Source organism: Watersipora subatra, chromosome 2 (assembly GCF_963576615.1).
Source record: "Watersipora subatra chromosome 2, tzWatSuba1.1, whole genome shotgun sequence".
Taxonomy (NCBI): domain Eukaryota; kingdom Metazoa; phylum Bryozoa; class Gymnolaemata; order Cheilostomatida; family Watersiporidae; genus Watersipora; species Watersipora subatra.
The window spans coordinates 8,476,799-8,502,238 of record NC_088709.1 but is presented as its reverse complement, the minus strand read 5'-3'; the positions used below and the strand labels follow the sequence as shown (position 1 = coordinate 8,502,238).

At 36.5% G+C, this 25,440-nt stretch overlaps 1 protein-coding gene across 1 annotated transcript; it reads left to right on the top strand.

Annotated features, from left to right (window-relative positions):
* The first annotated feature begins 29 nt into the window (after window positions 1-29).
* Window positions 30-24,482, top strand: LOC137386797 (single-stranded DNA-binding protein, mitochondrial-like). Its single transcript, XM_068072945.1, has 6 exons — window positions 30-129; window positions 13,564-13,636; window positions 15,595-15,646; window positions 19,033-19,155; window positions 22,071-22,247; window positions 24,126-24,482. The coding sequence occupies exons 2-6, from the start codon at window positions 13,592-13,594 to the stop codon at window positions 24,218-24,220; spliced, it is 492 nt and encodes a 163-aa protein (XP_067929046.1). The 5' UTR covers window positions 30-129; window positions 13,564-13,591; the 3' UTR covers window positions 24,221-24,482.
* Window positions 24,483-25,440: the final 958 nt, after the last annotated feature.

The following is a 25,440-nucleotide window of genomic DNA, read 5'->3' as shown; positions in this document are numbered from 1 at the left end:
CTACTAAACTATCTCCTCGCGATATCGTATTCTGTTAACAAATTTCCTCTGTTGTATATAATGCTGTTTTATATCAATTGTGAGCTATAAAAGCTTCAAAACCTTTTGGTTTTTAAGGTTTTATTAAGGGTAAATAACTAAAAGTGCCTTAGCAAGGATTAGGGTCTATTTTCGTGTAATTTAATAACTGCAATTGTTTTTGCACGTTGGTCCATCTGCTACTGAATGCCATAATAGCTGTAGTGCGAAGCTGTGATTTCAAGTATATGCTGAAACTTACTTACAAATATTGAAAATCCATTGCAAAAACCTTTTATCATACAGAAAATATATTTTGCCTGAGTGGTCTAAATTGTAGACAACGAGTGTTATGGACGTATATTATCTTTACTAATAATAAAGATGTATTGCTTATTCCAAGCTTACTCGAAGAAATAGGAAAAGCAATGAGTAGCAAGAAAGATCCACTTTGTATTTGCGGAGGCTTTAACCTTCCCCAAATTGATTGGGATCATTACAAGAGTAATAGCAATTTCTCACTCTGTAACCCATTCTTATATAAATTAGCAGAGTTAAATTTGCAACAACATGTTCACCAGCCTACCACATTAAAGGAAACATTTTAGATTTAGTCCTTACAAACACTTTTTTTGTATCTAGGGTTGAGGTATCAGAGCCACTGTATAGTGACCATAGTATTATCTCTATGGAACTTGATTTGACTCCAGATATTTATAAATCAGAAACAGATATTATTTGGTTGTATTTAAAAACAAATATGGAAGAAGCGGAATCAATTTTTCCCAAGTATCAAGAACTAATTTCTTCTATGATAAAAAACAAACAAAGCATAAGTAGTATCTACGACCTGTTTATTAACGGTATCAACGAGCTGAGAAACAAATGTATACCTACCAAAAAATTGAAAACCCAGCAAAATGATCCAAAATGGATGACTGCAAATATCAAAAAAAATATGAATAAGCAAAGAATGCTTCACAGAAAAATGAAACGTGAAAATACATACTATGCTATAAAAAAATACAAAGGTATGAAAAAATCCAATAAAAAGTTAGTGCAACAAGCTAAGAGATCATATTTACATACACGACTATACAAACCACTACTCACTGGCAATAGTAAACCTTTTTTCAACTACCTAAAAGAGAGAAGCAATGCAAGCAACATCATTCCAGATCTTAAATATGATGATAAGTTGGCTCAAACACCAGCTGAGAAAGCTATGTTTCTGGGTTCCTTTTTTGAGTCTGTCTTTGTCAAAGATGATGGCCAATCACCTGAAATGAAACCAGTGGATATACCTAAAGATAAAACTGACTTGATAATTTCTAGAGAAGGAGTATTTGACCTGTTGCAAAATCTTGAGGAAAGCAAAACTGGGGGACCTGATTATTTGTCTAGTGAAGTCTTAAAACTGTTTTCTCGCATTATAGCTCCATGTCTTACGGAGATTTTTCAATACTCGTTAGACAGTTACACCGTACCATCAATCTGGAAAGTTGCTAGGGTCATACCTATTTATAAAAAAGGAAGTAAAGAATTACCCACTAACTACAGACCAGTGTCTTTGACTTGCATTACTTGTAAACTTCTCGAACATATTGTATCTTCTAAAATTCATGATCATTTAAACACATATAACATTTTGCACGATAGTCAGCATGGATTTAGAAGTGGAAGATCTTGTGATTCTCAGCTTGTTTGTACAATTAACGATCTTGCTTCTAATCTGGATAATAAAATTATTACAGATGTAATCATATTAGATTTTTCTAAGGCATTTGATACTGTGAATCATCGTAAACTTTTACTCAAACTCAACTATTACGGTATAAATGAAAATCTTATTTTTTGGATAGAGGATTTTTTATCGAACCAAAGGCAATTTGTTTCCGTGGAAGATGCCAACTCTCCATTTTGTCCAATTAACTCAGGAGTGCCCCAAGGGTCAGTTATGGGACCCCTTCTTTTTTTATTGTACGTTAATGACTTGCCAGACCTTATGGTGTCAGAATGCCGACTGTTTGCTGACGATACTCTTTTATTTAATTCCAGTGTCAACAAAGCGGTATTGCAACAAGACCTTAGGGTACTCCAAAAGTATTCCAATGAGTGGCAATTGACTTTTAATGTTTCTAAATGTGCTGTTCTTTTAGTTGGAGAGTCGAATTCAAAAGCAAGTTATTTTTTATGTGACCAACGTTTAGACAATGTTGATTCACATCCATATCTTGGCATTGAGTTGCAAAATAACCTGAAATGGGAAATTCACTATGTAAAAATAATAAGCAAAGCTAATAGAACATTACATATGCTAAGGAGAGTTTTAAAGCATGCTGACTCAAAAACTCGGCAAATTGCTTATTTTTCTTTGGTGAGGCCACTTTTAGAGTACGGTTGCACGGTATGGGACCCGTTTATGAAAAAAGATATCAAAAGATTTGAGAAAATACAGAACACCGCTTTAAGGTTCATTTTTAAACTAAAGGGGCAAGTCAGTTTTACAGAAATCAGAGCAAATACAGGGATCGAGAGTTTAGCTAAACGGCGAAAAGATATTAGGTGTGCATTTTATTTAAAAGCAGTGGAAAGGAACTTTACGGTCCCTGATTTTAAAAATACTATCAAGCACCACAACACTCGACAGAAAACAGGTCTGTTTGTGCCAACAATCCGGACAAATGCATTTTTTAATTCTTTTTGGTCGAGAACAACTAGAGACCTGAGAGGTTTTTAGTAAAGAATTTTTGTAATAAAAGAGTTCCCACGCCTTTCCTTCTTTCTAGAAGGGTGTAGTGGGAAAATTTTAGATTAGATTAGGACGTTAGGGCTAGGGTTGCCATATGGATGAACAAAAAATACAGGACATATGGTGGCGGCTAGTGGGTTCTGTATTTGAAAGTGTATAGCGTATAGTGTCTTGCATATATAGTTAAATGGTAAATGCATGATATGAGGACATGATATATATATATATATATATATACTAATATAATAATGATATGCATACATATAATGCTGTACGGTAGTGTATATTAGACCCTACTTAACATGCATTGTCTCTTCTTCTCTTCAGTCTTACTCACAATATTTGGTTGATTGTCTGCACTTCTTTAGCAATGCATCATCTTTTAGTACAGCAGCATAAAATGCTTTGCAGTCTATTTTCATATTGCATACCACTTACAGCTCTGATTTTTTAAATACAGTTAATGCTCTATTTCTTTCTTTTGTTCATTTGGCTGTCATGAGTGAAAATACGCACGCTCATTGCTGGTTGGTATGGAGAGTATACATGATACAAGCTTAGTTGTTTCCGGAAATAGTGGTGGGCTATTCAAGATGTAACTTCACTTCTCAGCTGGGGAGCTTAAGGACTTGACGTTATCCCAGGGAATTCTTTTGATACCCCTTTGCTCCTCGTACAATACATCCTCATCTACATGGCTTAGATTGAAATCCTTTTCAAGTCAAGCATGTGTTGGTAGCTAGGCATGCCTTCTATCAGTGCCGTCTGTCAGTCAAACTATTTCTTTAGGTAGGCAATCGCTAAAAAACACGAACAATCTTGTAATTTGCATTATTTGTATTGTATGCTGTATGCATGTATGTGACCCATTACGCTTTTTTTAACTTCAACTGATCCAAAACGTGTCAAATAAAATGGCTGTTATTTTTGGAGGTAATCATTTATCATAGTATGCAGCATTATACATGCACACCATTGCCTAGGAATCCAAGAAGATCTGGGGTGATTATCCGGTGTTCATTGGTGCTCAATTTACTCAATATTGTTCTCATTGCGCTACCAAAGAATTTGTCTTCCATTCTGTCTTTCAAGGAGCCTCTCAGTCCATTCATAATGCCTTAAAGCTCCATTATTGTACCATTGTCCTTCTCGAGTTGCAGAATAGCCTTCTCAAATACAGTGGTAATAGTTGATATGAAGCTCAGATAAAGTTCCATAATGCATTCCTTTGTTTGAGGATTGTCAGTTCTGTCCATTTTGAGTTTCAGTACCCTAGGACACTTATGTATTCGCGGCATCTAACTTTCGCGTTTTCGCGGTGTAATCCTCTCGCGAAGATTTAATGAGCGAAACTAAACTATCATAACGAACGAGCGAAAACGCGAAGTTAAATAGCTTTGTTCGTTGATATCCACAATAAAATCGTCATATTAGAAATGCCGGCAACTTTCGTCTGTGGTTAGGATAAATGGGAAATTTCTGGTAAACTCATTATAGCTAATACACCAACTGAGCAGCATGGCAAAGCAATATCAGTTTAGTCACCGAATTTGTAACTGATGAGGATGAAAGTCTGGTAGGTGAAGTCGTAAAATTGAAGAATAATTATTGCAGTGATGAATTTTATTACTATCCAAAAACAATATCAACCCTCATCAGGTCCAACCACATTATCTCTTTCACTGCCAATCATGTACAAATTCGTTACCGGCCTAGTGCCAGCCATTTTACCGAAATTGCCGATATTGCTTCATGATATGTATACAGTATTTTTCAAGTTCTACTTTAATTATCTGTATAACCACGAAAATCTAAATTGTCTGTTATGTCATCAACAACTAATTACCTGTTTTATGACTCGTGCGGGGTAGTTAATGAACTCACAGAAAAATGTTCGTTTTTAGATTAGAAATTCTCAAACAAAAGTTTAAAATTGCTTCGTTGTTTTAGGCTGATTTTATAGAGAAATCTTCGGACAACACAGTCAATTTCATAAAACACTTAAAGACCGTGGGTTATGTGGTCAACAAATAATAAAATCAGGTTACCAGACAATTGCTGAGAAAGTCAGAAACTGCGTTTATGTCAGTGGCTCCTAGAAAACGCATAAATGCGTTTATGACGGCGTAAGGGTTATACAGTTTTGGTTGTGAAGTTGGTTGTTACCTATCTATTTTCTTCTTGGGATTCGAGTGTGAAAGTCACGGCGGGAGGGACCTAGACGTCATTGATAGTCTAAGAAACAAATGGCAGCAAGTGATCAAATTGAACTGTCGATCTCACCCACACATTTCAACCTGTGGTTTACAAATACGAACTATTCCCAAATTGAATTTTTTTCTTATTAGTGAACTGGACCTGAGGAATGTAATGTTTTTTCCACTGCATTTATTTTCACACCACTATATTTTCGCACTCATCAGAGCCCCGAAATTAAGTTGCAGCGAAATTTTACTCTGTGTCCTACTCACGAAACTAAATACTAGCGAAATATAAGTGTCCTAGGGTAACTGTTTAACAGCAGTTGGGCAATCATCCCCGAGTTGGATAATATAACTTTTCACTGCTGGTAAAACTTTCAGTAATCTCTCAACTGCAGGTTTTAATGACAGCCATCTTGTGGGCATATGTCTTAGTAGCTCACACCACTCTATATCAAGAAATTCATTAAATTCAACTCCTCAAGCTGCTGTCTTCAGCCTGCTGAAGAAGTAAAATGATTGAAGACCTGTATTACTATTAACTCCACACCCAATTTGGAAGCAGCATTCTTTAAGCAATTGTTCATGAGATGAGCACAACAGTTAGCTTTTAGTAAGTTTGGTTGTTCTACCGTCAGATGTTGGCTACCAGAATGGTGCACTCCATAGTTCGCAGATGCATTGTCAGCACTATACGCTGTCGCCTTCGACATTTCAATGTTGAATTTAGCTAGCGATTCCTGAATAGCTTTAGCTATGCTTACAGAGTCTTCTTTAGGGTCTTCATAGAAATCCAATACAACAGATTGAATGAAGAGCATGTGGAGTATACATGTGGAGTGTAGAATCTCAGCATCACTGGAAATATTTTTGGTTCCTTTTATTACTAGCATCACTCGCAATACTAAATGTTAGCAACCCATCTCGTGTTTTTTGCACAGCTGTACATACACTGTATGTTGCCAATACATTCTTGACAATAGCCTCATCTTTGTTCGCCCACACGATATCTGCTCTGCAACAACACTCCCAGAGTATATAATCCTATCCAGTTTCATATCACAGTCCAATAAATTATAACTCAAGCTATGTTTTACTGCGTGAAATACTTTTGTAAGCTCAGCAGCAGTTATTTGATTTTGCTGAGAGCTTTCTGTGGATGCAAAAAACGTAGACAACAGCTGATTATCATTAGTTGAGCTTACACTTCTCTTATGGTACTAGGTTTCATCATGCTGTTTAAGGTCTGCTCCTCCTGATGTGATGGAGAAGTCTTTGCTGCAAAGACTGCAGCATGCTTTGTAATCATCTCTGCTCACAGGTTTTACCCACATGAATTTCTCTTCCCATGTTTTGCTATATACTGTCAAGCTCTTGGATTTCTTTGGCGGAAGATTGTGAAGATATTCAGCTGTCAAAGAACTTGCCTTAGACATGCTGACTGATGAACTACCAAATTTATTGTGGGCTGTGGCTGAACGTTTCATAATTCGCTGGCACTTTCCTGAATCAGTGGGGTGGGGAGAGAAATTTCCCTTTGTTCCATTGCCAACTCCACAATAGATAGATAGGAAACTCTCCACTAATTACAGCTGTTTGTTTGGCTATTGTTATATGCATAGATACCTATATTACATATCTATCAATCATTGAAGGTTATTATTATATAATATTCCAGTTGATTCAATAGCCAATACAGCTGCAATGGTTGTTGTATATGTAATACATGTACATGTATTTATAGAAAATAGTAACAGATAAAAAATAATGCTCACCTGAAACTCAAATACATGACAGTTAAGGTCAAATACAGGACACAGACAAAAAAACAGGATAATCCTGTCTGATACAGGATATCTGGCAACCCTAGTTAGGGCACTTGTACCACGCGTAGTATCAGTAAAATAGTACCTGCAAATATTCCATCGAATAAATTGTGCCGGCCTCAATAAAACAGTAACAATAAAATGAATAATAAAAAACAAAAATAATCAATGTATAAAATAATTTATAAAAAGGAGTGAAATTTAACAAAAATTGCACACATTGAGCTTTATATCCCTGATCGTTCTAGGAAGAAAACATGTGGTATGTGTTACATTTAGCCGTAAACCTATCAACTATACATTAGTATAGTTAATAAGTCTATGCATTTAACAGAGACATTCAGTGGCAGGGGAGATCGTCAGCTATAGTAGTGGTGCTGTGTTTGGTCCAAAATATTAGTAGAGTATAGTAGAGTAGTGCTGCTGCTTTGGTCCAAAAACATTGAAAAGTTCTGGAAATTTGGGAAAGCTAAAAATCAATGTGAATCACTGATAATTTTTTGTTGCAAGGATAAAACCATGTTTTTTGACATCTTGTATGGCTGCCAGGACGGGGCCGGGACTAAGTTCTCCACCAAGGCTGTGATGCTAGGGTTGTGGAAGTCAGGGCTGACTAGCCACTTGCAAGTGGGTTCGGCTATTACACTGAATGAGTAATAGCCATAGACCTATTAACTATACTAATAGTTAATAGTATAGTTAATAGGTCTATGGTAATAGCTCTCATGAACAACTGTAATTGTTGCAAGTAAAGTGACTGCCGAATGAGTATGGCTCTTTATTACACAAGCTTTCTCAGCCTTGTAATTTTGTCGCTCGTAGTCCATATCTTTTCCTCTGCGCTCTCTGTTCCCCTCCTCACCACTGGGTGTTAATCCATGGGCTTTCCGAGCAAGCTGGCTTTTGAATTACAGGGCTAATTTCAGTATAGCTGAACACTTATGATATTTAAAGCAGCTCAGCTTAGTAAATCCATCAAACTAGTGTCACAACCTTTGGCATTGCATATGAACCTAGCTGCTTTCCTCTGGATTACTTTGATTTATTGATATCTTGCTTATATTATGGATTCTACCCTGGACAGCCATGCTCAATAAAAGGTCTAATAAAAGATTTATGTGCAATCAGTCTAAGAGCTTTTAAATCATTAAAAATTGTTCTTTAAAAATCCTAATATCTGGCTTGCTTTCTTAATTTTTGTAGCTAATGATATTGCCAAGACAAATCAGTGGAAAGCCATACTTCTAGAATGTGATTTGAATTGCAGTTTGCTCCCATTTTAAAAATATGGTAAAAGATATTCAGAAGATGAGATATAGTAAATCCTAGATATGCGAATAATCAAAATGAGTGAGGCCTATAATTAGCATGACGCAACGTCATGGTGATGTGCAAAGTGAATCAGCAGCATCAGCTGATCTATGAACTCCTATTGCCTTAACACTAAAACTGCTAATTTTTTTCATAGTTTGTTCATGTGAGACTGCATATCTTATTGATAATATATAAAACTGACTTTGGATGAGAAAGGCAAGAATCTTAGACACATGGTAAAGGATAATACCAATGAAATTAGAAGCTTCTATATCATTGATAATACAAAGAGTGACCAAATAGAAATTAAACTAACTAGAAATTCCACTGTCACACAGCCCACGACCAAAGAAATATTGGAAAAAAAGAAAGGGTACTGATAGTTGAGAAATGCAATATTAGCAGTCAAATGGCACTGCAGTGCAATAGGATAACTGCAATGGTAGCTGTAATGTATTGGGTGTGAGTGTTATATACAACAAATAGCAATAATGAAAGGAAAAGATTATATGTTTATATCTCTCCCCCTGCAATAGGAGAAATGCAATATTGGCCAATATTAGAAGTAAAATGCACTGATATTATTAGAATAACCAATATTATTAATATAGTAATAATATAAAACCAATGCACAATTTTGTTTACATTTCAAAACGTCATAGCTAGCAATATCAAGAAGTTGTGATATTTATATAGATTTTTAAAAAATCTGTACTACGTAGTCATTGTTCTGTAGTCATCCAAACTTATAATTAAATATTGTAATAATCTCATAAGAATCATTAGAAAAAATATCATCGTCGTTTCCTTTACTTACACTGCGTTATTCATCAGTTAGAATACCAAAGTACTCAAATCTGTTTAAAATGTCAGTTACTTTGAAATCGGCAAAAATGAAACGATTTTAGTACTCCTACGTTAATTACAGAAACCTTCGGCAATTCGACAATGCCGGGTGAAATGTGCACGGTATTTTTTCGTGAAATGTGCACGATTTAATCGTTCTATTCTCTGTCGCTCGGCGTTTCAATTTCCGGTCTTAACTTTGATAAAAGTAAGGCTTAGCAAGTTTTAATAACGATTCTTGGTCAAATAAATTTGTCTATTTGTGTATAATCCGTTCAGATGGGTAAGTTTTAAGAATATGTCGACACTTCAAAAACTTGGTAATATGTTTAAATAGGTTTGTATGTGTTTTGTATCGTTATTATACTTAAACGACTCCACAGAAAAGTGGTTAAATTTGTTGATGAGATTTCGATACAAGGGTTTGCAACTTTGTTGATGAATAAAATTCGTAAGTTGTGTGCACATGCATTTATTATAAAAACTCTCAAACTTCGCTCCCGCTCGTTTGGTCGTGGGAAGATAACAAACTAATGAATCAAATGAGATTTAGAAGCAGTTATCTGTGAATGGCATTCTTCAAATTCTTGATGACACCTGTCAAAAAGCCAGGCTGGCACTCTACTGTTTCAAACCATGATCAGATAGTGCGTGAATTTGGCAATGTAAATTGTGTCCGCAGGTATTCATAAGCCTTGGGAGATTAATAAAACAATGTTATGGCAAACTCTTTTACCTTTTTGATGTAAGTCTTCTTAGTCTTTCTAGCTTTGTTTGTGGTTTCATTTGACAATAATTCTCCTAGACATCCATTCATCGATGTGAGCTCTATAGTGTTAAGTTTATTGTCCTTTTTCAGTATTGTGATCAAATTGTTTTAAATCCTGTTCCTCTGCTCTAATCGACAGACTCTCTGCTGTAGAGTTTTGATTCTTCTTTTTAATATTGAGATACGTGTGACAGCAGGCTGTTTAGGTCTACCACCACGTCGGCAGCTCGTTGTCAAGGCTGTAGGTGTGTCCTGATTGTCAGAAGCTGCAGGTTGCTCATCATCATGGATAGTAGTATCACTAGGGGGAGTATTTTCAGGGCCAGGTATTTTGGTGCTGGCTGCTGTCTGAAATGTTTTCCACGTTTCAGCAGGCTTTCTGTTCTTATGGTTGGTGTCCGTCTTTTCACAGCTTTTGGTTGAAGGTAGGTTGGATAAGCTGTAAATATTGTAGGTATTGTGTCAGATTTTAGCATTGTTTTTCATCCAATACCTGGTGGAACCTTGTAGCAGTCTTTCTGAAAATGTCCACTGCATAATACAGTGCTTGATGTTTGGGTCAAATCCTGTCTTCGCACCGCCTTTACCCAAGCATTACAAGTTTTAGCTCGTTTCTCGTTTGGAAAGCGGTGAAACGCCAGACCTGGGTATTTCTCAGGATTGCTTGAACATTCATAGGCACAGCACCAGCCGCGACTTGACTTTTTCTTAGCCTAAACATTGACAATACATACATGTAGTAGTATGAATATCATTACATTACTTGGAATGAGACAAAAAAAGCATTTGCTCAATCATGCCAAGCTAGATTACAACCCTATCAGCTGAGAGACAAGTTTGTAATATGTGTTGTTGTAATCAGTCTAGACACTCTTTCTTTTGATAGTCCCAAGCAATCATTCACTTCACTTTCAATTCAGAATATTCATAGGAAGGTATGTTCGTTGTTATGAGACCATGATAAGACACGTAAGTTCAGTTGAGTTGGTAGTTAGTTTGTTTCCAGTAGTAACTTACAGCGTGAACCAATGATATAGTACAGGTGTAAAGGTTAAGTTTACCAAGTATTTAAATTTTTTATTGTGGGTTCACATACCTGGGGTGTTGTAGTCTCCTCTGATGACATTTCACCAAGAATTTGGTCTTATTGTAACGTTTATGACTTACAAACTAGTAGGACAAGCATGCTTTCACTACTAAACTCATTGCTCAGCTGAAGGCTCTGTTGCCGTATGCACATCACTGTGACGTAACGTCGTGAGAACAACAGCCAATTATAGGCCTCACTTTTGCTCCATTGTAATGATAGCTATTCGCCAATCTAGGGTTTACTATATCTACGGGAGTATCACTACCAAATGAAAAATGTTTTGACATAAATTGAATAGATTTATGATCCTGAATGGTATCATGTCTACGCATAATGGTTGAGAGTGAGTAATAATCAACAGAGTAAAAACCCAGCTGGTCGATAAAAAAGTGGTAAAGTTAGTTGGGGATCTGCCGATCAGGTAAAATTAATTATTGCTGTACAGGCGGTCAAACTTGTGAGATTGTTCCTATAATCCTAAAGAAAGTTCTTAAAGCATGAGTAGTTATTTTGTTATTATTGTGTTTAATTGCTTGAATAGACACATTAGGTTTGCTACAGTTAATCTGAATATCAGTGTTGAATTTGCTTTGTCATTTTATTCTATTCTAACTATGCTATTTTTGTGCACCTTTCTCTAGCTTGTGTGAACTAATTTGATTATTACTGGGTCAGGTACTAGCGAAAGTGTAGAGGTATTATAGCAATGATCATGTTTACCAGTAAAAGATAGGCCTACTTCTTTATTCTATAAGTCAAACAATTAAAGTACACAACTAAAAAAATTCTTAAACAATTAGTGACAAAAGGTTAAAGCAGCCAATAAAAGTTACATCCTTATTCGAACGGTCATCCATCTTCATTCTCTGTCTTGAGAGTCAGATCAGACAGTCAAATGAGAGTTATACAATCTATAATAGATATAGAAGCTCATTCGATGATTGAGGAAGAGGCTCCACAGGCAGGGTAAAAGGGCCTCAGCAGGCAGAGTGAAAAGAGAGGCTCCACATGCAGGGTAAAAGAGACTCAGCAGGCAGAGTGAGAATAGAGGCTCTACAGGCAGGGAAAAGAAAGTTTCAGCAGGCGCTCAAAAAAGAGGCCTGCTTCTATAGATGTCTCGCATATCGGAAGGCTAGCCTATGGGGAGTGGGCTGAGTGTTGAGGTCCTATGCTTTATGGCATAGGGGAATGTCGCCTGATTAGACATTGTCTTTTTGCACGTCAGAAATTGTGTATGTAAAGTGTGTGATGATATATCTTGTTTGCGTATGTTGCTGGCTGGTGTACATAAGGTAGACATAGGTGGTTGAGCTCATGACTAACTCCTTGTATCTAGGTTTTGTCTGGTGGAGGTTTAATCTCTTTTGATGGTCTTCTGGCACTACGATTGACTAATTTTCTGTGATGAATTCCATCCACTTTGAAGTTTCTGATTTGGTTGGTCTGTTTCTAATTATTGAATCTTTTGATGTCTTGGACATTTTGCTGTTTGTATGTACTGCTTGGGGTCTGGCTCTACTCTCTGTTAGTATTTTGTTTTGGTGATATTTCCATACAACACTGCTTAATTCTGATGTATGTTCAGAACATATGATATATACTGTAACATTTCTATTTGAATGCCATGGCGCTGTTATTTTTTACCCTTTTTCTTATAGTGGCAATGTATCAGAGGTGAAGTTCAAATAAAGGGTGGCGTTTTATTTTGTCGATTAACTCATAAGAATATTGGAAAGATAACTTCTCAAAGTTTGCTCAAACTTCTTACCGGTGAAACAATGCTAATGTTACTTTTATTTTGCACTCTCGGCTGCAGCATTTTTGTTAAATCGATTTTCATTTATGCTGAGGTATGAGACCAAGTTGAGCAAGGAACTATTATTACCCGGATACAGTTATTAATTATTTTAATGGTGTCACCTTTTAAGTTATAAAGAAAAATCTAAAGCTTTTGGAGTTAGAAAATGGACTTCAATGGCAATGGCTGCTATTAAATCAAATTGTATTCACAAAGAATATATTTATTGTTCATCACAACGCCTTCATGGCAGGTTGTAAACCACATTATGGATGAATCTGAAGACAATGGATCGAATTTATACCTTAGTATCTTCAAATCAGACTAGTTCTGATGATTTCGACAATCGAGCTTTTCAGGTACACCGTGACTATAACCATGGTAACTACTACAGCAAGAAGGAAAGAATGTATTGTCATTGATTTGGCATTATTCGTATTATTATAATCATTGTAAGTATTATGTTATTTATATGTATATTATGTTATGTATTATATTGTAGCACTATTTTGTGAACACCTTTTTGCTGGTCACTTTCTATTGTGGGTTCATGAGGATCAAACAATGTCAAAGTGGCAGTCAGACAGTTCATTTAAAGGGCAGCACTGTATTTTTCTACCCTTCTTCTATGGTGGTATTAGAGGCTGGATTTAAATGAAGGTTTTACAGCATCTATCTGCAATATAAAATTACTGCCTTTATAATATGACTTTTCTGTCATCACATGTAGCTATTTGGTGGTGTTCCTGGCTTTAAAGGTTATCATAAGCACATTTTTTGTCCCTGAAGGAAATAATTTGCAGACAAACTGTTACTAGCGCTGGAGCTTCGCTGCCAGACCTGACATCTGCGTGTGATTTCATACAATAATGAAAGCACCTATTGGATGGGTGATCACTAGATTACAAATGGTTAGTCATGCACATCTCACTCCATTTTTATGTTACAGCATAGGCTCACAACACAGGAGATCAGTCATGTCATCTATGCACAGTGTCCAATATTGTCACAGAGCCGCCAATGTATGTATGTTTTCTTTATTACCATAAAATAAATAGTTGCTATATACAATACACCGGGTAGTACAGCAATGTACTACCGGGTAGTACGGGCAATGCCTGTATTACGGTAGGTAGTATGGTAGATACTGTGGTAGTACTACGGTAGGTAGTATGGTAGTATGGGCAATGACGGCGTTGCCCAGGTAATAAAACAGTCTTTAGACAGAAGATTGATTAGTATTTAACATATAACGACATTTGCCATTCTAACTTTCAAACTACATATCATGAGCAAAGGGGTTTGTGTAGTTGAAATAATTTAAGAGAACATAAAAACAACTGTAAAAGTTTTAAAACTTTGTCAAACAACTTTAACTTTCAAACTTCATATCATGAGGAAAATGTTTTGCGTAGGTCAAATAAATTAGAAAAAAACAACTATAAAAGGGTTGTAATATTAATGTAATTTACATAGATGTAAATGTGAAATAATGAGCAAGTACAGTGGAACCTTGGTTCTCAAACGCTTCGGTCTTTGACCAACTCGGTTTTTGACCAAAAAATTTGAGATTTGTTCGTCTCGGATCTCGACTATAAATTCAGTTCTTGACCAAACTGGAGCATGCGCATTTGAATTAAACATTCAGAACAGCTCCGGAAAAATGTTTGTACGTTTAACGACGTCGTTATGTGGCACTTTCAAAAGGTTCTTAAACAAAGGGTGAAGTTTCGCGTCATAGATTCTTTACAAAAAGAAGCCGTCTGGGGGGACGTCGCCTCTACTGAAGATATTTTTTAGGGACACAACTCCTCCAGTCGAGTTACCCTAAATTGTTTTGGAGGAGGATTGTTCTTCAAAGATGTGAAGTAAATGTGCCATTGCTGTTTCTATTTTCTTTTTCACACCATTTTTGATGTAACCAATCTGTTGCATTTTTTGCGGCTTCATTATCAATTTCTGCGATTTTTGGTATTGTATCGTAACCTTAAATGTTTTTGATGTTTTAAGAGCAAAGCATACAAAATGTTTACTTTTTGTTTTATTTTTCATCATGATAGATAGAAAATATTTTATTAAAATTATATACACGATCTAAATCTACCCATTTTTATTTATAGTATGCATTATACAGTACAGTTTATGTTGTAAAATGTTAAAAAAAATACTTTACCGAAGTTGTTAAATCGACCTAATGGATTAAAATTTACATACATTAATTCTAATGGGAAAACTTGGTTCGGATCTCGAACAACTCGGTTTTCGAACAACCGCCTGGAACGGATTGTGGTCGAAAACTGAGGTTCCACTGTAATAGCTAAGTCAATTCTGTTTTGCTACGATTGCAATAAGAAATGATTCGGAAATAATGCAATTGATACGAACTGAGAAAACAAAATAAAAATCTTGAATATGTTGAATTAATAATAACAGTTCATGCATAAAATTGAAGTGTATGTGCATGCATAAAAAAGTTACTGTTTCACCAGAAGCTATCCATCAAAACTTTGAATGCGGCGATACTAGTACATATCTAAAAATGAGATATACTGTCTTTGTCTGACCGAACGGAGAGAGTATGTTGAGGCAATTCCTACTCGAGATAATACAATTGTCTGCGTAAAAAGAATTGACCTTGCCACCAGATATCGTAATGGGACCTTTCAAAAATATTTCTTAACAGGGACATCGTAATGCTTGGGCGCAGTGCTCAAATAATTAGCATGTGCATACGTTATACAGAATATGATAGCATCATTGATCAAGATGCCTTACGTAGCTCAGTTGTAGCGCACTTGGATAAAAAAACTTGCGGGAGCGTTCTTGTGAGTTCAAATCCATCAGAACGCGGAATTTCAATTGCAAGATTTTAATAGAGCTGTAGCTTGAGCGACACATATGACCAACTTTGAGAAATATAGATGTAGATATGCGAAGTTATGGTTGTCAAGTATCCACCGATGTACCTTCCTTCTTGCAGCTCTTCCGAAGATTATCTCAATGCCGAGTATATCAGCAGACAATGTCTTACCGTAGGTATTTATTAGTATGTATTCTTTACATACAGCTTGTCTAATGTATCATTAGCCTATGTACTCGCATTAAAACAAGGTTTACTCATTAAAGATATGATTGCACCATTAAAGTTATTCAAATGAAATTAAGAACAATATAAGGCTAAAACATTAGCTACAATTTGATGTCATTTTTGTCTTTGAGATTTTGTCATTGACATTTTTGTCTTTGTCATTGTTGTCTTTTTGTCTCCTGTCCAGAGATATAAGCATTTCAAGAGATCAATTTTTAAAATGCTCATCTTCAAGCGGGTGCAATATTCATGACGTGTATAGTGAGCGTATATGATAGTCCGTGAGAGATAAATATACTATTTCTTCTTTAGTCAATCGTCAGTATGAAGTTTTATATAGGTCATAATAAATGTTGGCGCTAGTAAAACGCATTGTCCATGATGTCGAAGATTCTCGTTATTAGGAAATTTATTGAATTACTAGATCGCACGTGCTGCGTCGACTCGTTTTATCGACGAACAACATAATTTTAACAATGCTTCTAGTTCCTTCAAAGGTGGCTCAGAGTTTTTTGAGCATCAGGTGTTTAAATATTGGGACAGACAGCCTATGGTTGTAGCCGACAGGCATCAGCAGCGTGATGATGCAGAGGAAAATAGGAGAATGAAGGTAAGTCTATCTTTTACCTTGAGTCTCATATATATATATATATATATATATATGTATATATATATATATATATACACACACACTAAACTGAAGGTAATAATTTTATTACTATTGAATGCTTTAACTAGTTAAAACTTGTTATAATTTTTTTGGTGTCACCAATCATCATTTTATAACTTTTTAATTGTTTCATCTAGCTATAATATTTGCTTCAAATTTTCTTTGGCATTTTTAGCTGGTGAAATAGATTTATGATTAGAGTTTTTGTTCACTTCCCACTTGAGGAAAGTGAGGAAAATGCATTGATCAATGAAAATGGAATAATCAATGCTCATATCTAACTCACAGAAACAAAGTTTGAATTGTTAGCTTGTCATATGTATGCTTTTGTTAAACCTTTGTTCATTTTGTAATTTTACACTCTCGTTCTAACTCCAAAATTGAAAGCTTTCAGTAGATGCGCGTAAGAACGACATATTTCTGAATGACATAATTATATTTATGACATTAGTTTTATTAATTACAGGATGTTTATGTGAGGCCATCAGTGGAGCAGTTGTGTCAGTGTTGAAACTGTCATACAAAGGAAAGAGAGACATGGATGTACAAACCATAATATATGGCATTCTATTTCTGAGACTGGTCTCAAGTGTGTTGCAGAAGAGCACGAGATTATAGACCTTATAAAACTAGGTTCATTGAGTATGGCCTTTCATAACTACCTACACTCCCATGGTAAGTTTTGAAGCTTATTGTATTTTTATTGCTGATAACGCTACTAGATGTTGTATCACTTCAAAGTGACATTCAATAAATATATCTAAATGTATCTAAAGATAATCAAAGTTTAACAATTTGTTAGTACCCAAGTATCCAGATGCGTAGTGTCTGAAACCATCTGAGAGACTTAGAGGAAATCATGCATATGAGGAAATCATAGATATTTTGGACATACCAAGAAGGACTTATATGAGCAGAGTGGTGATCACTACAGACCTGCGTATACAACATTGTGAGATGAGAGCTACATATTTTGGGACTAAAGATGACAATAAATATCCAGATACATAACATACAGAGTTTGAGTTGACTGCAGAGAGTAATTTGTCCTATTATACATGTATGAGTTGAAATTATGTGAGCGGCCATGACTTGGATGGATGTTTTCAATGAAACCGTTTTGCTTAGATGAAAATTTGTTGGCTTGTAAAATGGTATAATAAAGTAATAATGTTGAAGATAATGCCAAACATGATTTGCAGAACATATTGAATACATCATAGCCTCTTTGCCCCTATGCCAAAGTCTTGTCTGATAGATAGATTTATGAAGTGTAATCAGAGCTGTATTGACAGATATTCTTGAATAGTTTGACTCAATTCCAGCTGACCAAATGTTAAGAGCTCAAAAGATTTTTATGCTGCACACTACGAAGTGAACAAAGGTGAGTTCACGCCATAAATCGCTAACCAGTTACAATAATGGCTTTATTAACCCTTTGCCGGAATCAATGGGTTAATTGATTTAAAAGAAATTGGCGTTTTTTGCATTCGCTATTTTGGTCAACTCGAAAACCTATTTGTTTTGTATTTGAATCAACTAATCAAATGTGACCAGTAAATTTTTTATTTTTAAATTGATAGTAATAGTGACTAGATAAAGTTGGATATACATGACTGTTTAGGAATGCAGTTGGTTTCGCCATATATTCGCACATATTCTGTTCAAAGATGCGGCTCGCTCATTTTATTTAGTAACTAGTTTTCGGTGTGGGTAGCAACTGAGAATTTGGCTGATATAGAAGCCGCGATTGAATAAGTAAACTCGACGACCTAATTACCATAGACTGGCAGAATCGTAGTTGGTACTCAGATGTTTACACAGCATTTAGTGGAAACTAATATGACAAATCTTTAATTACCGTTATTTGTGGCATTTGAGACATTTATAATAATGTATCTTTAGCTAGATTAAAAAATTTATTTTAGCAATCAAGAGCAAGTACAAAATAAGATATATGACAATTGAGCTGCTTAGGGCTAGACCTTTATCACAATAGATGGTGTAAAGACAAGAGAGAGAGACAAGCTGTCGCACTATATACACTACAACATTTCGGGCAAGTCTAAGCACGTTTTTTAAGCATTTTTACCGCAATCAATTTTTTTCGATTTATTCTTCGAATATCTTGACAGTAAGATTACCTAAAACAACATGCAACATCTCAAATGATAGAAAAACATTGACACTTACTGTTAACATCAACTAAAATTTGGTGCAATCACATCTTTAACTGCTAGATTCGGTCACTAATTGGATATAATTTCCTATTCATAATTGCTTGATAATGGGTAGGATTGTTCAGATTCCTTTTGTGCAGTAACGATACCATGGGCGATTATTACATACCTTGCTGTGTTAAAAACATTAGCTTCGTGCTGACTCCAGACCAAACTCAATTGCTGAGGTAAAAACCCTAAGCTTGTGCTCGTCACATCCCAAACTTACTTGCTATGACAGAAGTAGTAGGCGTACTTCATGGAGCACAAAAGCAGTTGGGGTAATTGAGTTTAAATTGTTACTACCTGGACAATAGCAAGCCATTGGTCTATTGGCTGGTATGATTAACGTATCAAGCAAATATGGTGCTATCACTTTGTACAACACACCATCTTTGCATTTAATATAACAATCAGTGCACATGCTCTAACTGTCTGCAGGGGATCTGAATGAGGTAAGGCTGATAGGTCGACTAGGGAAGGATCCAAAAGATTTGTCGACCACCTCAAGGCCTGCCGTCACCTTCCCTCTTGCTACTAACTACTCTTACAAGAATTCACTAGGTAGGGCTCTACTGTCTTTTTTATGCCAGTTCAGTGTCATTGAGAACATTCCTCAGGGAGGTTCCTTTGTCTATGAATATTAATAATGCACCCAAGAATGGCTCATGTGTTCCCTGTTGACCATTTATTGAAATAAATAAGAACTCATTTTCTCAGCAGACAAAAGATAAATACATGTAACATAAAACTTTTATTTGAACGCAACGGCGCTCTATTTTCAATCCTTTCCCTACATTGGTGTTTTGCTAGAGGGGATGTTCAAATAGAAGGTCGCGCTGTATTTACTAGTTCATCAGAATTTTGGGAAAATCAATTCAGTTCTTTTATGGGCAAAGTGATGCTAACATCGCCTATGTTTTGTACTCAACTTCGGGCGGAGGTACATTTGTACTCACCTTCACCCATTAATGTCGTCGGCTACAACAAACTACGTAGATTTTAAATTATTAGCGGGATACAGTTATCAATTATTTTAACGATGTTAATTTCAAAGTTTCAAAAAAAAACTAGAGATGCCCTGATTCTAAATTCACCAGCCTATTCAGTTGCCGATCCGATGTACCAATTCTTATTAAAAATAATTTGATCCAGATACTGATTCAGATCTTTTGCGTTGAATAGAGAATTGTCCATTTTTTATAAAAAAGATTTATAAATATTAATGCATTTATTTGTTTGCATTTATTTTTGTTGTCAACCAAAACAACAAGCACATGTTAAAGAACAGCGTTTTTCAATTGTAAGACCTGCAAGTTTACTCACATAAACTAGCTCATCAAATGATCTGTAGGACCATAATTATTTAGACAGTCTTCGGAAGTTGATGTGTAAATAAATATAATAAAAGCGCGAAACAGATTACATTCACAGCACAACAAAACGAGAACAACCCAACAAACAAGCTATGTGTTGTCAGTATCAAGAGAGAGATAGATAACTCTATGCATCACCTGCTCAAATTTATTTTGTTACGCTAGTAAAGAAAGATATTACACTGAATTTTTGTGTCTCTTCTTTGTTATCTTGTTTGTGATTGTCTGCAATAAATCCCATTGCCGTAATTTGGAAATATCACAATTTGTGATCACGTCCTGATTAAAGCAAAAATATTCGTCAGCTGTGTTGATGTTTATCAGGGTATATACATGAAATAAATGGTGTAGCAGGCCCGGATTTATTAGGTAAGAGTAAGGAACTTGCGGCTGATAATCTTTATTAGTGTAACAAGCTAAAATACTATTTTCTGCTCAATAGTTGATCTGTAAAGAGTATCGCAAGTTTGAGATTTTTTAAGAAAAGAATGGCCGATACCGATTCACATACTTAAAGGTTCACTTGCAATAAAATTCGCATTACAGTTATTTGGTATCAAAAGATTCACCATGTCTTACTCTGTTGTTTTGTAGGTGCCAAATATGTGGAAATGTGATTAAAAGCTCTTAAAAGCTCAAAAACGAAAAGCCGCCATAGATTGGATTCTCTTTATTTCGATGACGTAGCCATAAAATTTGGTTATTGTTTTGTCACGTGATGTTCTCACGTGAATTGAAAGGCCAATAAAAAGCTCAATATAAAACTTATTGTAGCACTAGTTTATGACAAACACTTCGGGTTTTACCGAAGACCCCGTATCAAATATAGATGCTCGCTACTTTACAGTTTTGTTTCGGTTTGGTATAATCGGCAAGTCGTAATCTGATCATGTGACCCAATACTTCACGAATAATTTCTGCATCACTTTTCGATTATCACAGGTGACCAACAGGCTCGTAATGATTATCAGACAATGATATGTACTCATTCAAGCTAAGGCTAAAGAATTAAACGAATTTTTACGGTAGGTTATAAGATATCACTGCTAAAAGTGACAGCATTACGATGACGATAAAACAGACGCGTAAGAACAATAGACATGGTTTTATTGAATGCGTGAAGTATATTTGTCAAAATATTTCGACGAATAAGGTTGCATGAAAGTGTAAACAGAAACCATCTACCACAGCTCTGTCACATTTGAGCCGTTTTGGAAAGAGAATCCAGACTACGGCGGTCTCGTGTGGCTGCGATTTTCTGTTCGTTTTTGAGCTTTTAAGAGCTTGTAATCACCTTTCCGCATATCTTGCACCTACAACACAATAGAGTAAGACATGGTGAATCTTTTCATATGAAATAACTGTAATGTGAATTTTGTTGCAAGTCAACCTTTAACAACCATATATGGTTGTTAAAGATTGACTTGCAACAAAATTCACATTACAGTTTTTCATATCAGCACCAATACCAAAATCCGGGCAATTCTATAAAAAACCGTAAAGCTTTTGAGTTAGCAAGTGGACATGACTTTTTCAAGTTTTACAGAAGATTTTAACGTTGTAAAGTTTTCTAAAGTCTAATTTCTAACGTTTTTCTAATGGCTGCTATTACGTTGTACATTGTACAACGTAATAGCAGTGTACATGTTGTACATTGTACAACACTTTTCAGGAATGTTGTACATTCCTGAACAGTGTTCTCATTGTTCATCAGTTTGCTTTAAAGTTTTCAGGTCAGATTGTAAACCACGTTATGGATGAATCTGAAAACAATCGATATGATTTAGATCGTATGGACTTCGAATCAATGTCTAGTTCTGATGATTGTGATGATCGATCTTCTCAAAAACACTGTCACTAAAGTCATGCCAACCACTACCGAAACAATAGAAGAATTAATTGTTATTGATGTAACCGAGTCGTTAGCAAAGTGTCCACAAAGAGTACTGTTTTGTGGACGCTTTGCTACTGATCACTTTCTATTATGAGTTTGTAAAGATCAATGAATGTCAAAGTAACCAGGAAATAGAGGTGGCGGTCAACCATTCTATATTGGTGTGGTATTAAAGGTGGTGGAGTCAAATGTGTGCTCATGTTTTGTAGGGGAAGAGATATCTCGGACTGATTGGCACAATATATGGATAGGTTACCCTAAAGTCTGTGCTTACCTGCTGGAGAATGTACAGAAAGGTGATAGAGTGCTGATATCTGGGAGAATTCAACAGCAAACCAAGTCAGATGAACATGGGAGGGCTCTATATGTTCATCATATTTTTGCAGGTCTGCGTCATCGATCTTTTGTTTGTATCTCTCACTATTCCAACATCTCAGTCAACAGCATTCCTAATATTTAATATCTTTTTATGTGGGATAAATGTATCTTTGGGAGATTTATTCAGGATCCTTGTCTGTGTGTATAATTATTTCCATCACCTTTGTATTTGTCGATTATCGGTTTTGATAAGTTTCCAGCTAACCTCACATCTTCAAAACTTACACTCACTCTACAAGATAGGTCAAGGTTCTTAACTCCTCCCTCTGAGATAAATGAACCATTTTTGGTCTAATACACTTTCTGCTCCTTAGCTAGTTGTAATTAGTCCTACAGGCTCTACATCTATATTTTGCTTTAAAATCTTATTGTCTAAAAGAGAACAATGGTTCATTTTTCAACCTAGTAACAACAGCACATTGTCAGATAGACATCAAACTCACTTTTTTATCATATAATTGGTCATGATAATTTTAACATTTCATTTGAACTAATAGTTGTGATATGCATGTTTGCACGATGCAAGAACTTGGTTGTTTTCCAAATTCAAAATGTCTGCTATGCAAACTCATGGGGGGCTCACCACCTTCTATTTTCCAGCATTCCTGCTTACACTTCTAATGATGCACCTACTAGGGGTGCTCCCCCCTTTCTACTCTCCAGCATTCCTTCTTACACTTCTAATCTTGCACCTACTAGGGGTGCTCACCCCTTGTACTCTCCAGCATTCCTACTTACACTTCTAATGATGCACCTACTAGGGATGCTCACCCCTTTCTACTCTCCAGCATTCCTGTTTACACTTCTAATGATGCACCTAATAGGGATGCTCACCCCCTTCTACTCACCTGCATTCCTGCTTACACTTCTAATGATGCACCTAATAGGGATGCTCACTCCCTTCTACTCTCCAACATTCCTGTTTACACTTCTAATGATGCACCTAATAGGGATCCTCACCCCCTCCTGCTCACCAGCATTCCGGCTTACACTTCTAATTATGTACCTACTAGGGGTGCTCACCCCTTTCTACTCACCAGCATTCCTACTTACACTTCTAATCATGCACCTACTAGGGGTGCTCACTCCCTTCTACTCACCAGCATTCCTGCTTACACTTCTAATGGTGCACCTACTAGGGGTGCTCACCACCTTCTACTCACCAGCATTCCTTCTTACACTTCTAATCCTGCACCTACTAGGGGTGCTCACCCCCTTCTACTCACCAGCATTCCTTCTTACACTTCTAATGATGTACCTACTAGGGGTGCTCACTCCCTTCTACTCACCAGCATTCCTACTTATACTTCTAATCATGCACCTACTAGGGGTGCTCACCCCCTTCTACTTACCAGCATTCCTGATAACAGTTCTAATTCTGCACCTACTGTATTTATTTATCCTATGACCAATACCTAAGGACTGCACATATTCAGTCACTTATTGTATCTACCGCTACCTATCCATGTTTGGGTTCATATGTAAGGGTTCACTCTGGAAATTCCATGTTTTCCCTCCTTTTTCCCATAATTTCCACAGTGCCATATTTAACAGATGATTCTACATATGCATGTTCAATACTCTACTATGCAGCCATAGTGATGTTAATTAGACTTGAAATTGCAAAAACCTTGGTCAAATTATAAAAATCATAAAAACCGGTTTAAACCATAAAACCTGGTTTATTCGGTTTTTTCATAAAAACCATGGTTTTTCCAACCTGCAGTCGGGTTATATCTTTGTATAGGTACATACAAGGATATAGGTTGTACTGCTTACCATTGATTATTCTGAGAACAACGTCAGAGTCCTTCATATTTTAGCAATTGTTCAGAAATTGCTGTGGATGCATTTTGTTAGAAATTGCATGGATTTTTACTTTGCAGATAATGTCATCCTTATTCAGAAATATCACAGGCAAATGCAAGATGGAGGTGAAAAAAACTTGCAGTCTGAACAAGATGAAAGTTTACAAGCGTGAGAAGTCTACTATGTATGCAAGTGGTATCGCACTATCGCGCAGCTGCTGTTGCTGGAGGAGTGTTTTGGACAGCTAAGTTAGGCTTTAGTACTAACAGTAGTAGTTGTCGCCCAAACACCATTCATTTTACTACATATTAGAGCCGCTAGCGCTCACATTGATGTATAAAATCTTGAGGGCTATAATGACTCATAAAATGTTGTTAGTAAATCAAAATATGAAATAAATGTAGTTATGAACAGCGAATAACTCTGATCGGAAAATTTAGACTAATGAGCTTTAGTTGATTTGGCAGAAAGAGTTTAGGGCCTGTCACCACCAGTGGCCTTTTCTAGAAATTCAATCCCAACCTGCTACTCACAGGTCTTGTTATGGCTGCTACTCACAGGTCTTGTTATGGCTGCTACTCACAGGTCTTGTTATGGCCGCTACTCGCAGGTCTTGTTATGGCCGCTACTCGCATGTCTTGCTATGGCCGCTACTCGCATGTCTTGTTATGGCCGCTACTCGCATGTCTTGTTATGGCCGCTACTCGCATGTCTTGTTATGGCCGCTACTCACATGTCTTGTTATGGCCGCTACTCACATGTCTTGTTATGGCCGCTACTCACAGGTCTTGTTATGGCCGCTACTCACAGGTCTTGTTATGGCTGCTACTCACAGGCCTTGTTATGGCCCCTACTCACAGGTCTTGATGTGGCCGCTACTCACAGGTCTTGTTATGGCCGCTACTCACAGGTCTTGTTATGGCCGCTACTCACAGGTCTTGTTATGGCCGCTACTCACAGGTCTTGTTATGGCCGCTACTCACATGTCTTGTTATGGCTGCTACTCACAGGTCTTGTTATGGCCGCTACTCACAGGTCTTGTTATGGCCGCTAATCACAGGTCTTGTTATGGCCGCTACTCACAGGTCTTGATATGGCCGCTACTCACAGGTCTTGTCATGGCCTCTACTCACAGGTCTTGTTATGGCCCCTACTCACAGGTCTTGATATGGCCGCTACTCACAGGTCTTGTTATGGCTGCTACTCACAGGTCTTGTTATGGCCGCTACTCACAGGTCTTGTTATGGCCGCTACTCACAGGTCTTGTTATGGCCGCTACTCACATGTCTTGTTATGGCCGCTACTCACAGGTCTTGTTATGGCCGCTAATCACAGGTCTTGTTATGGCCGCTACTCACATGTCTTGTTATGGCCGCTACTCACAGGTCTTGT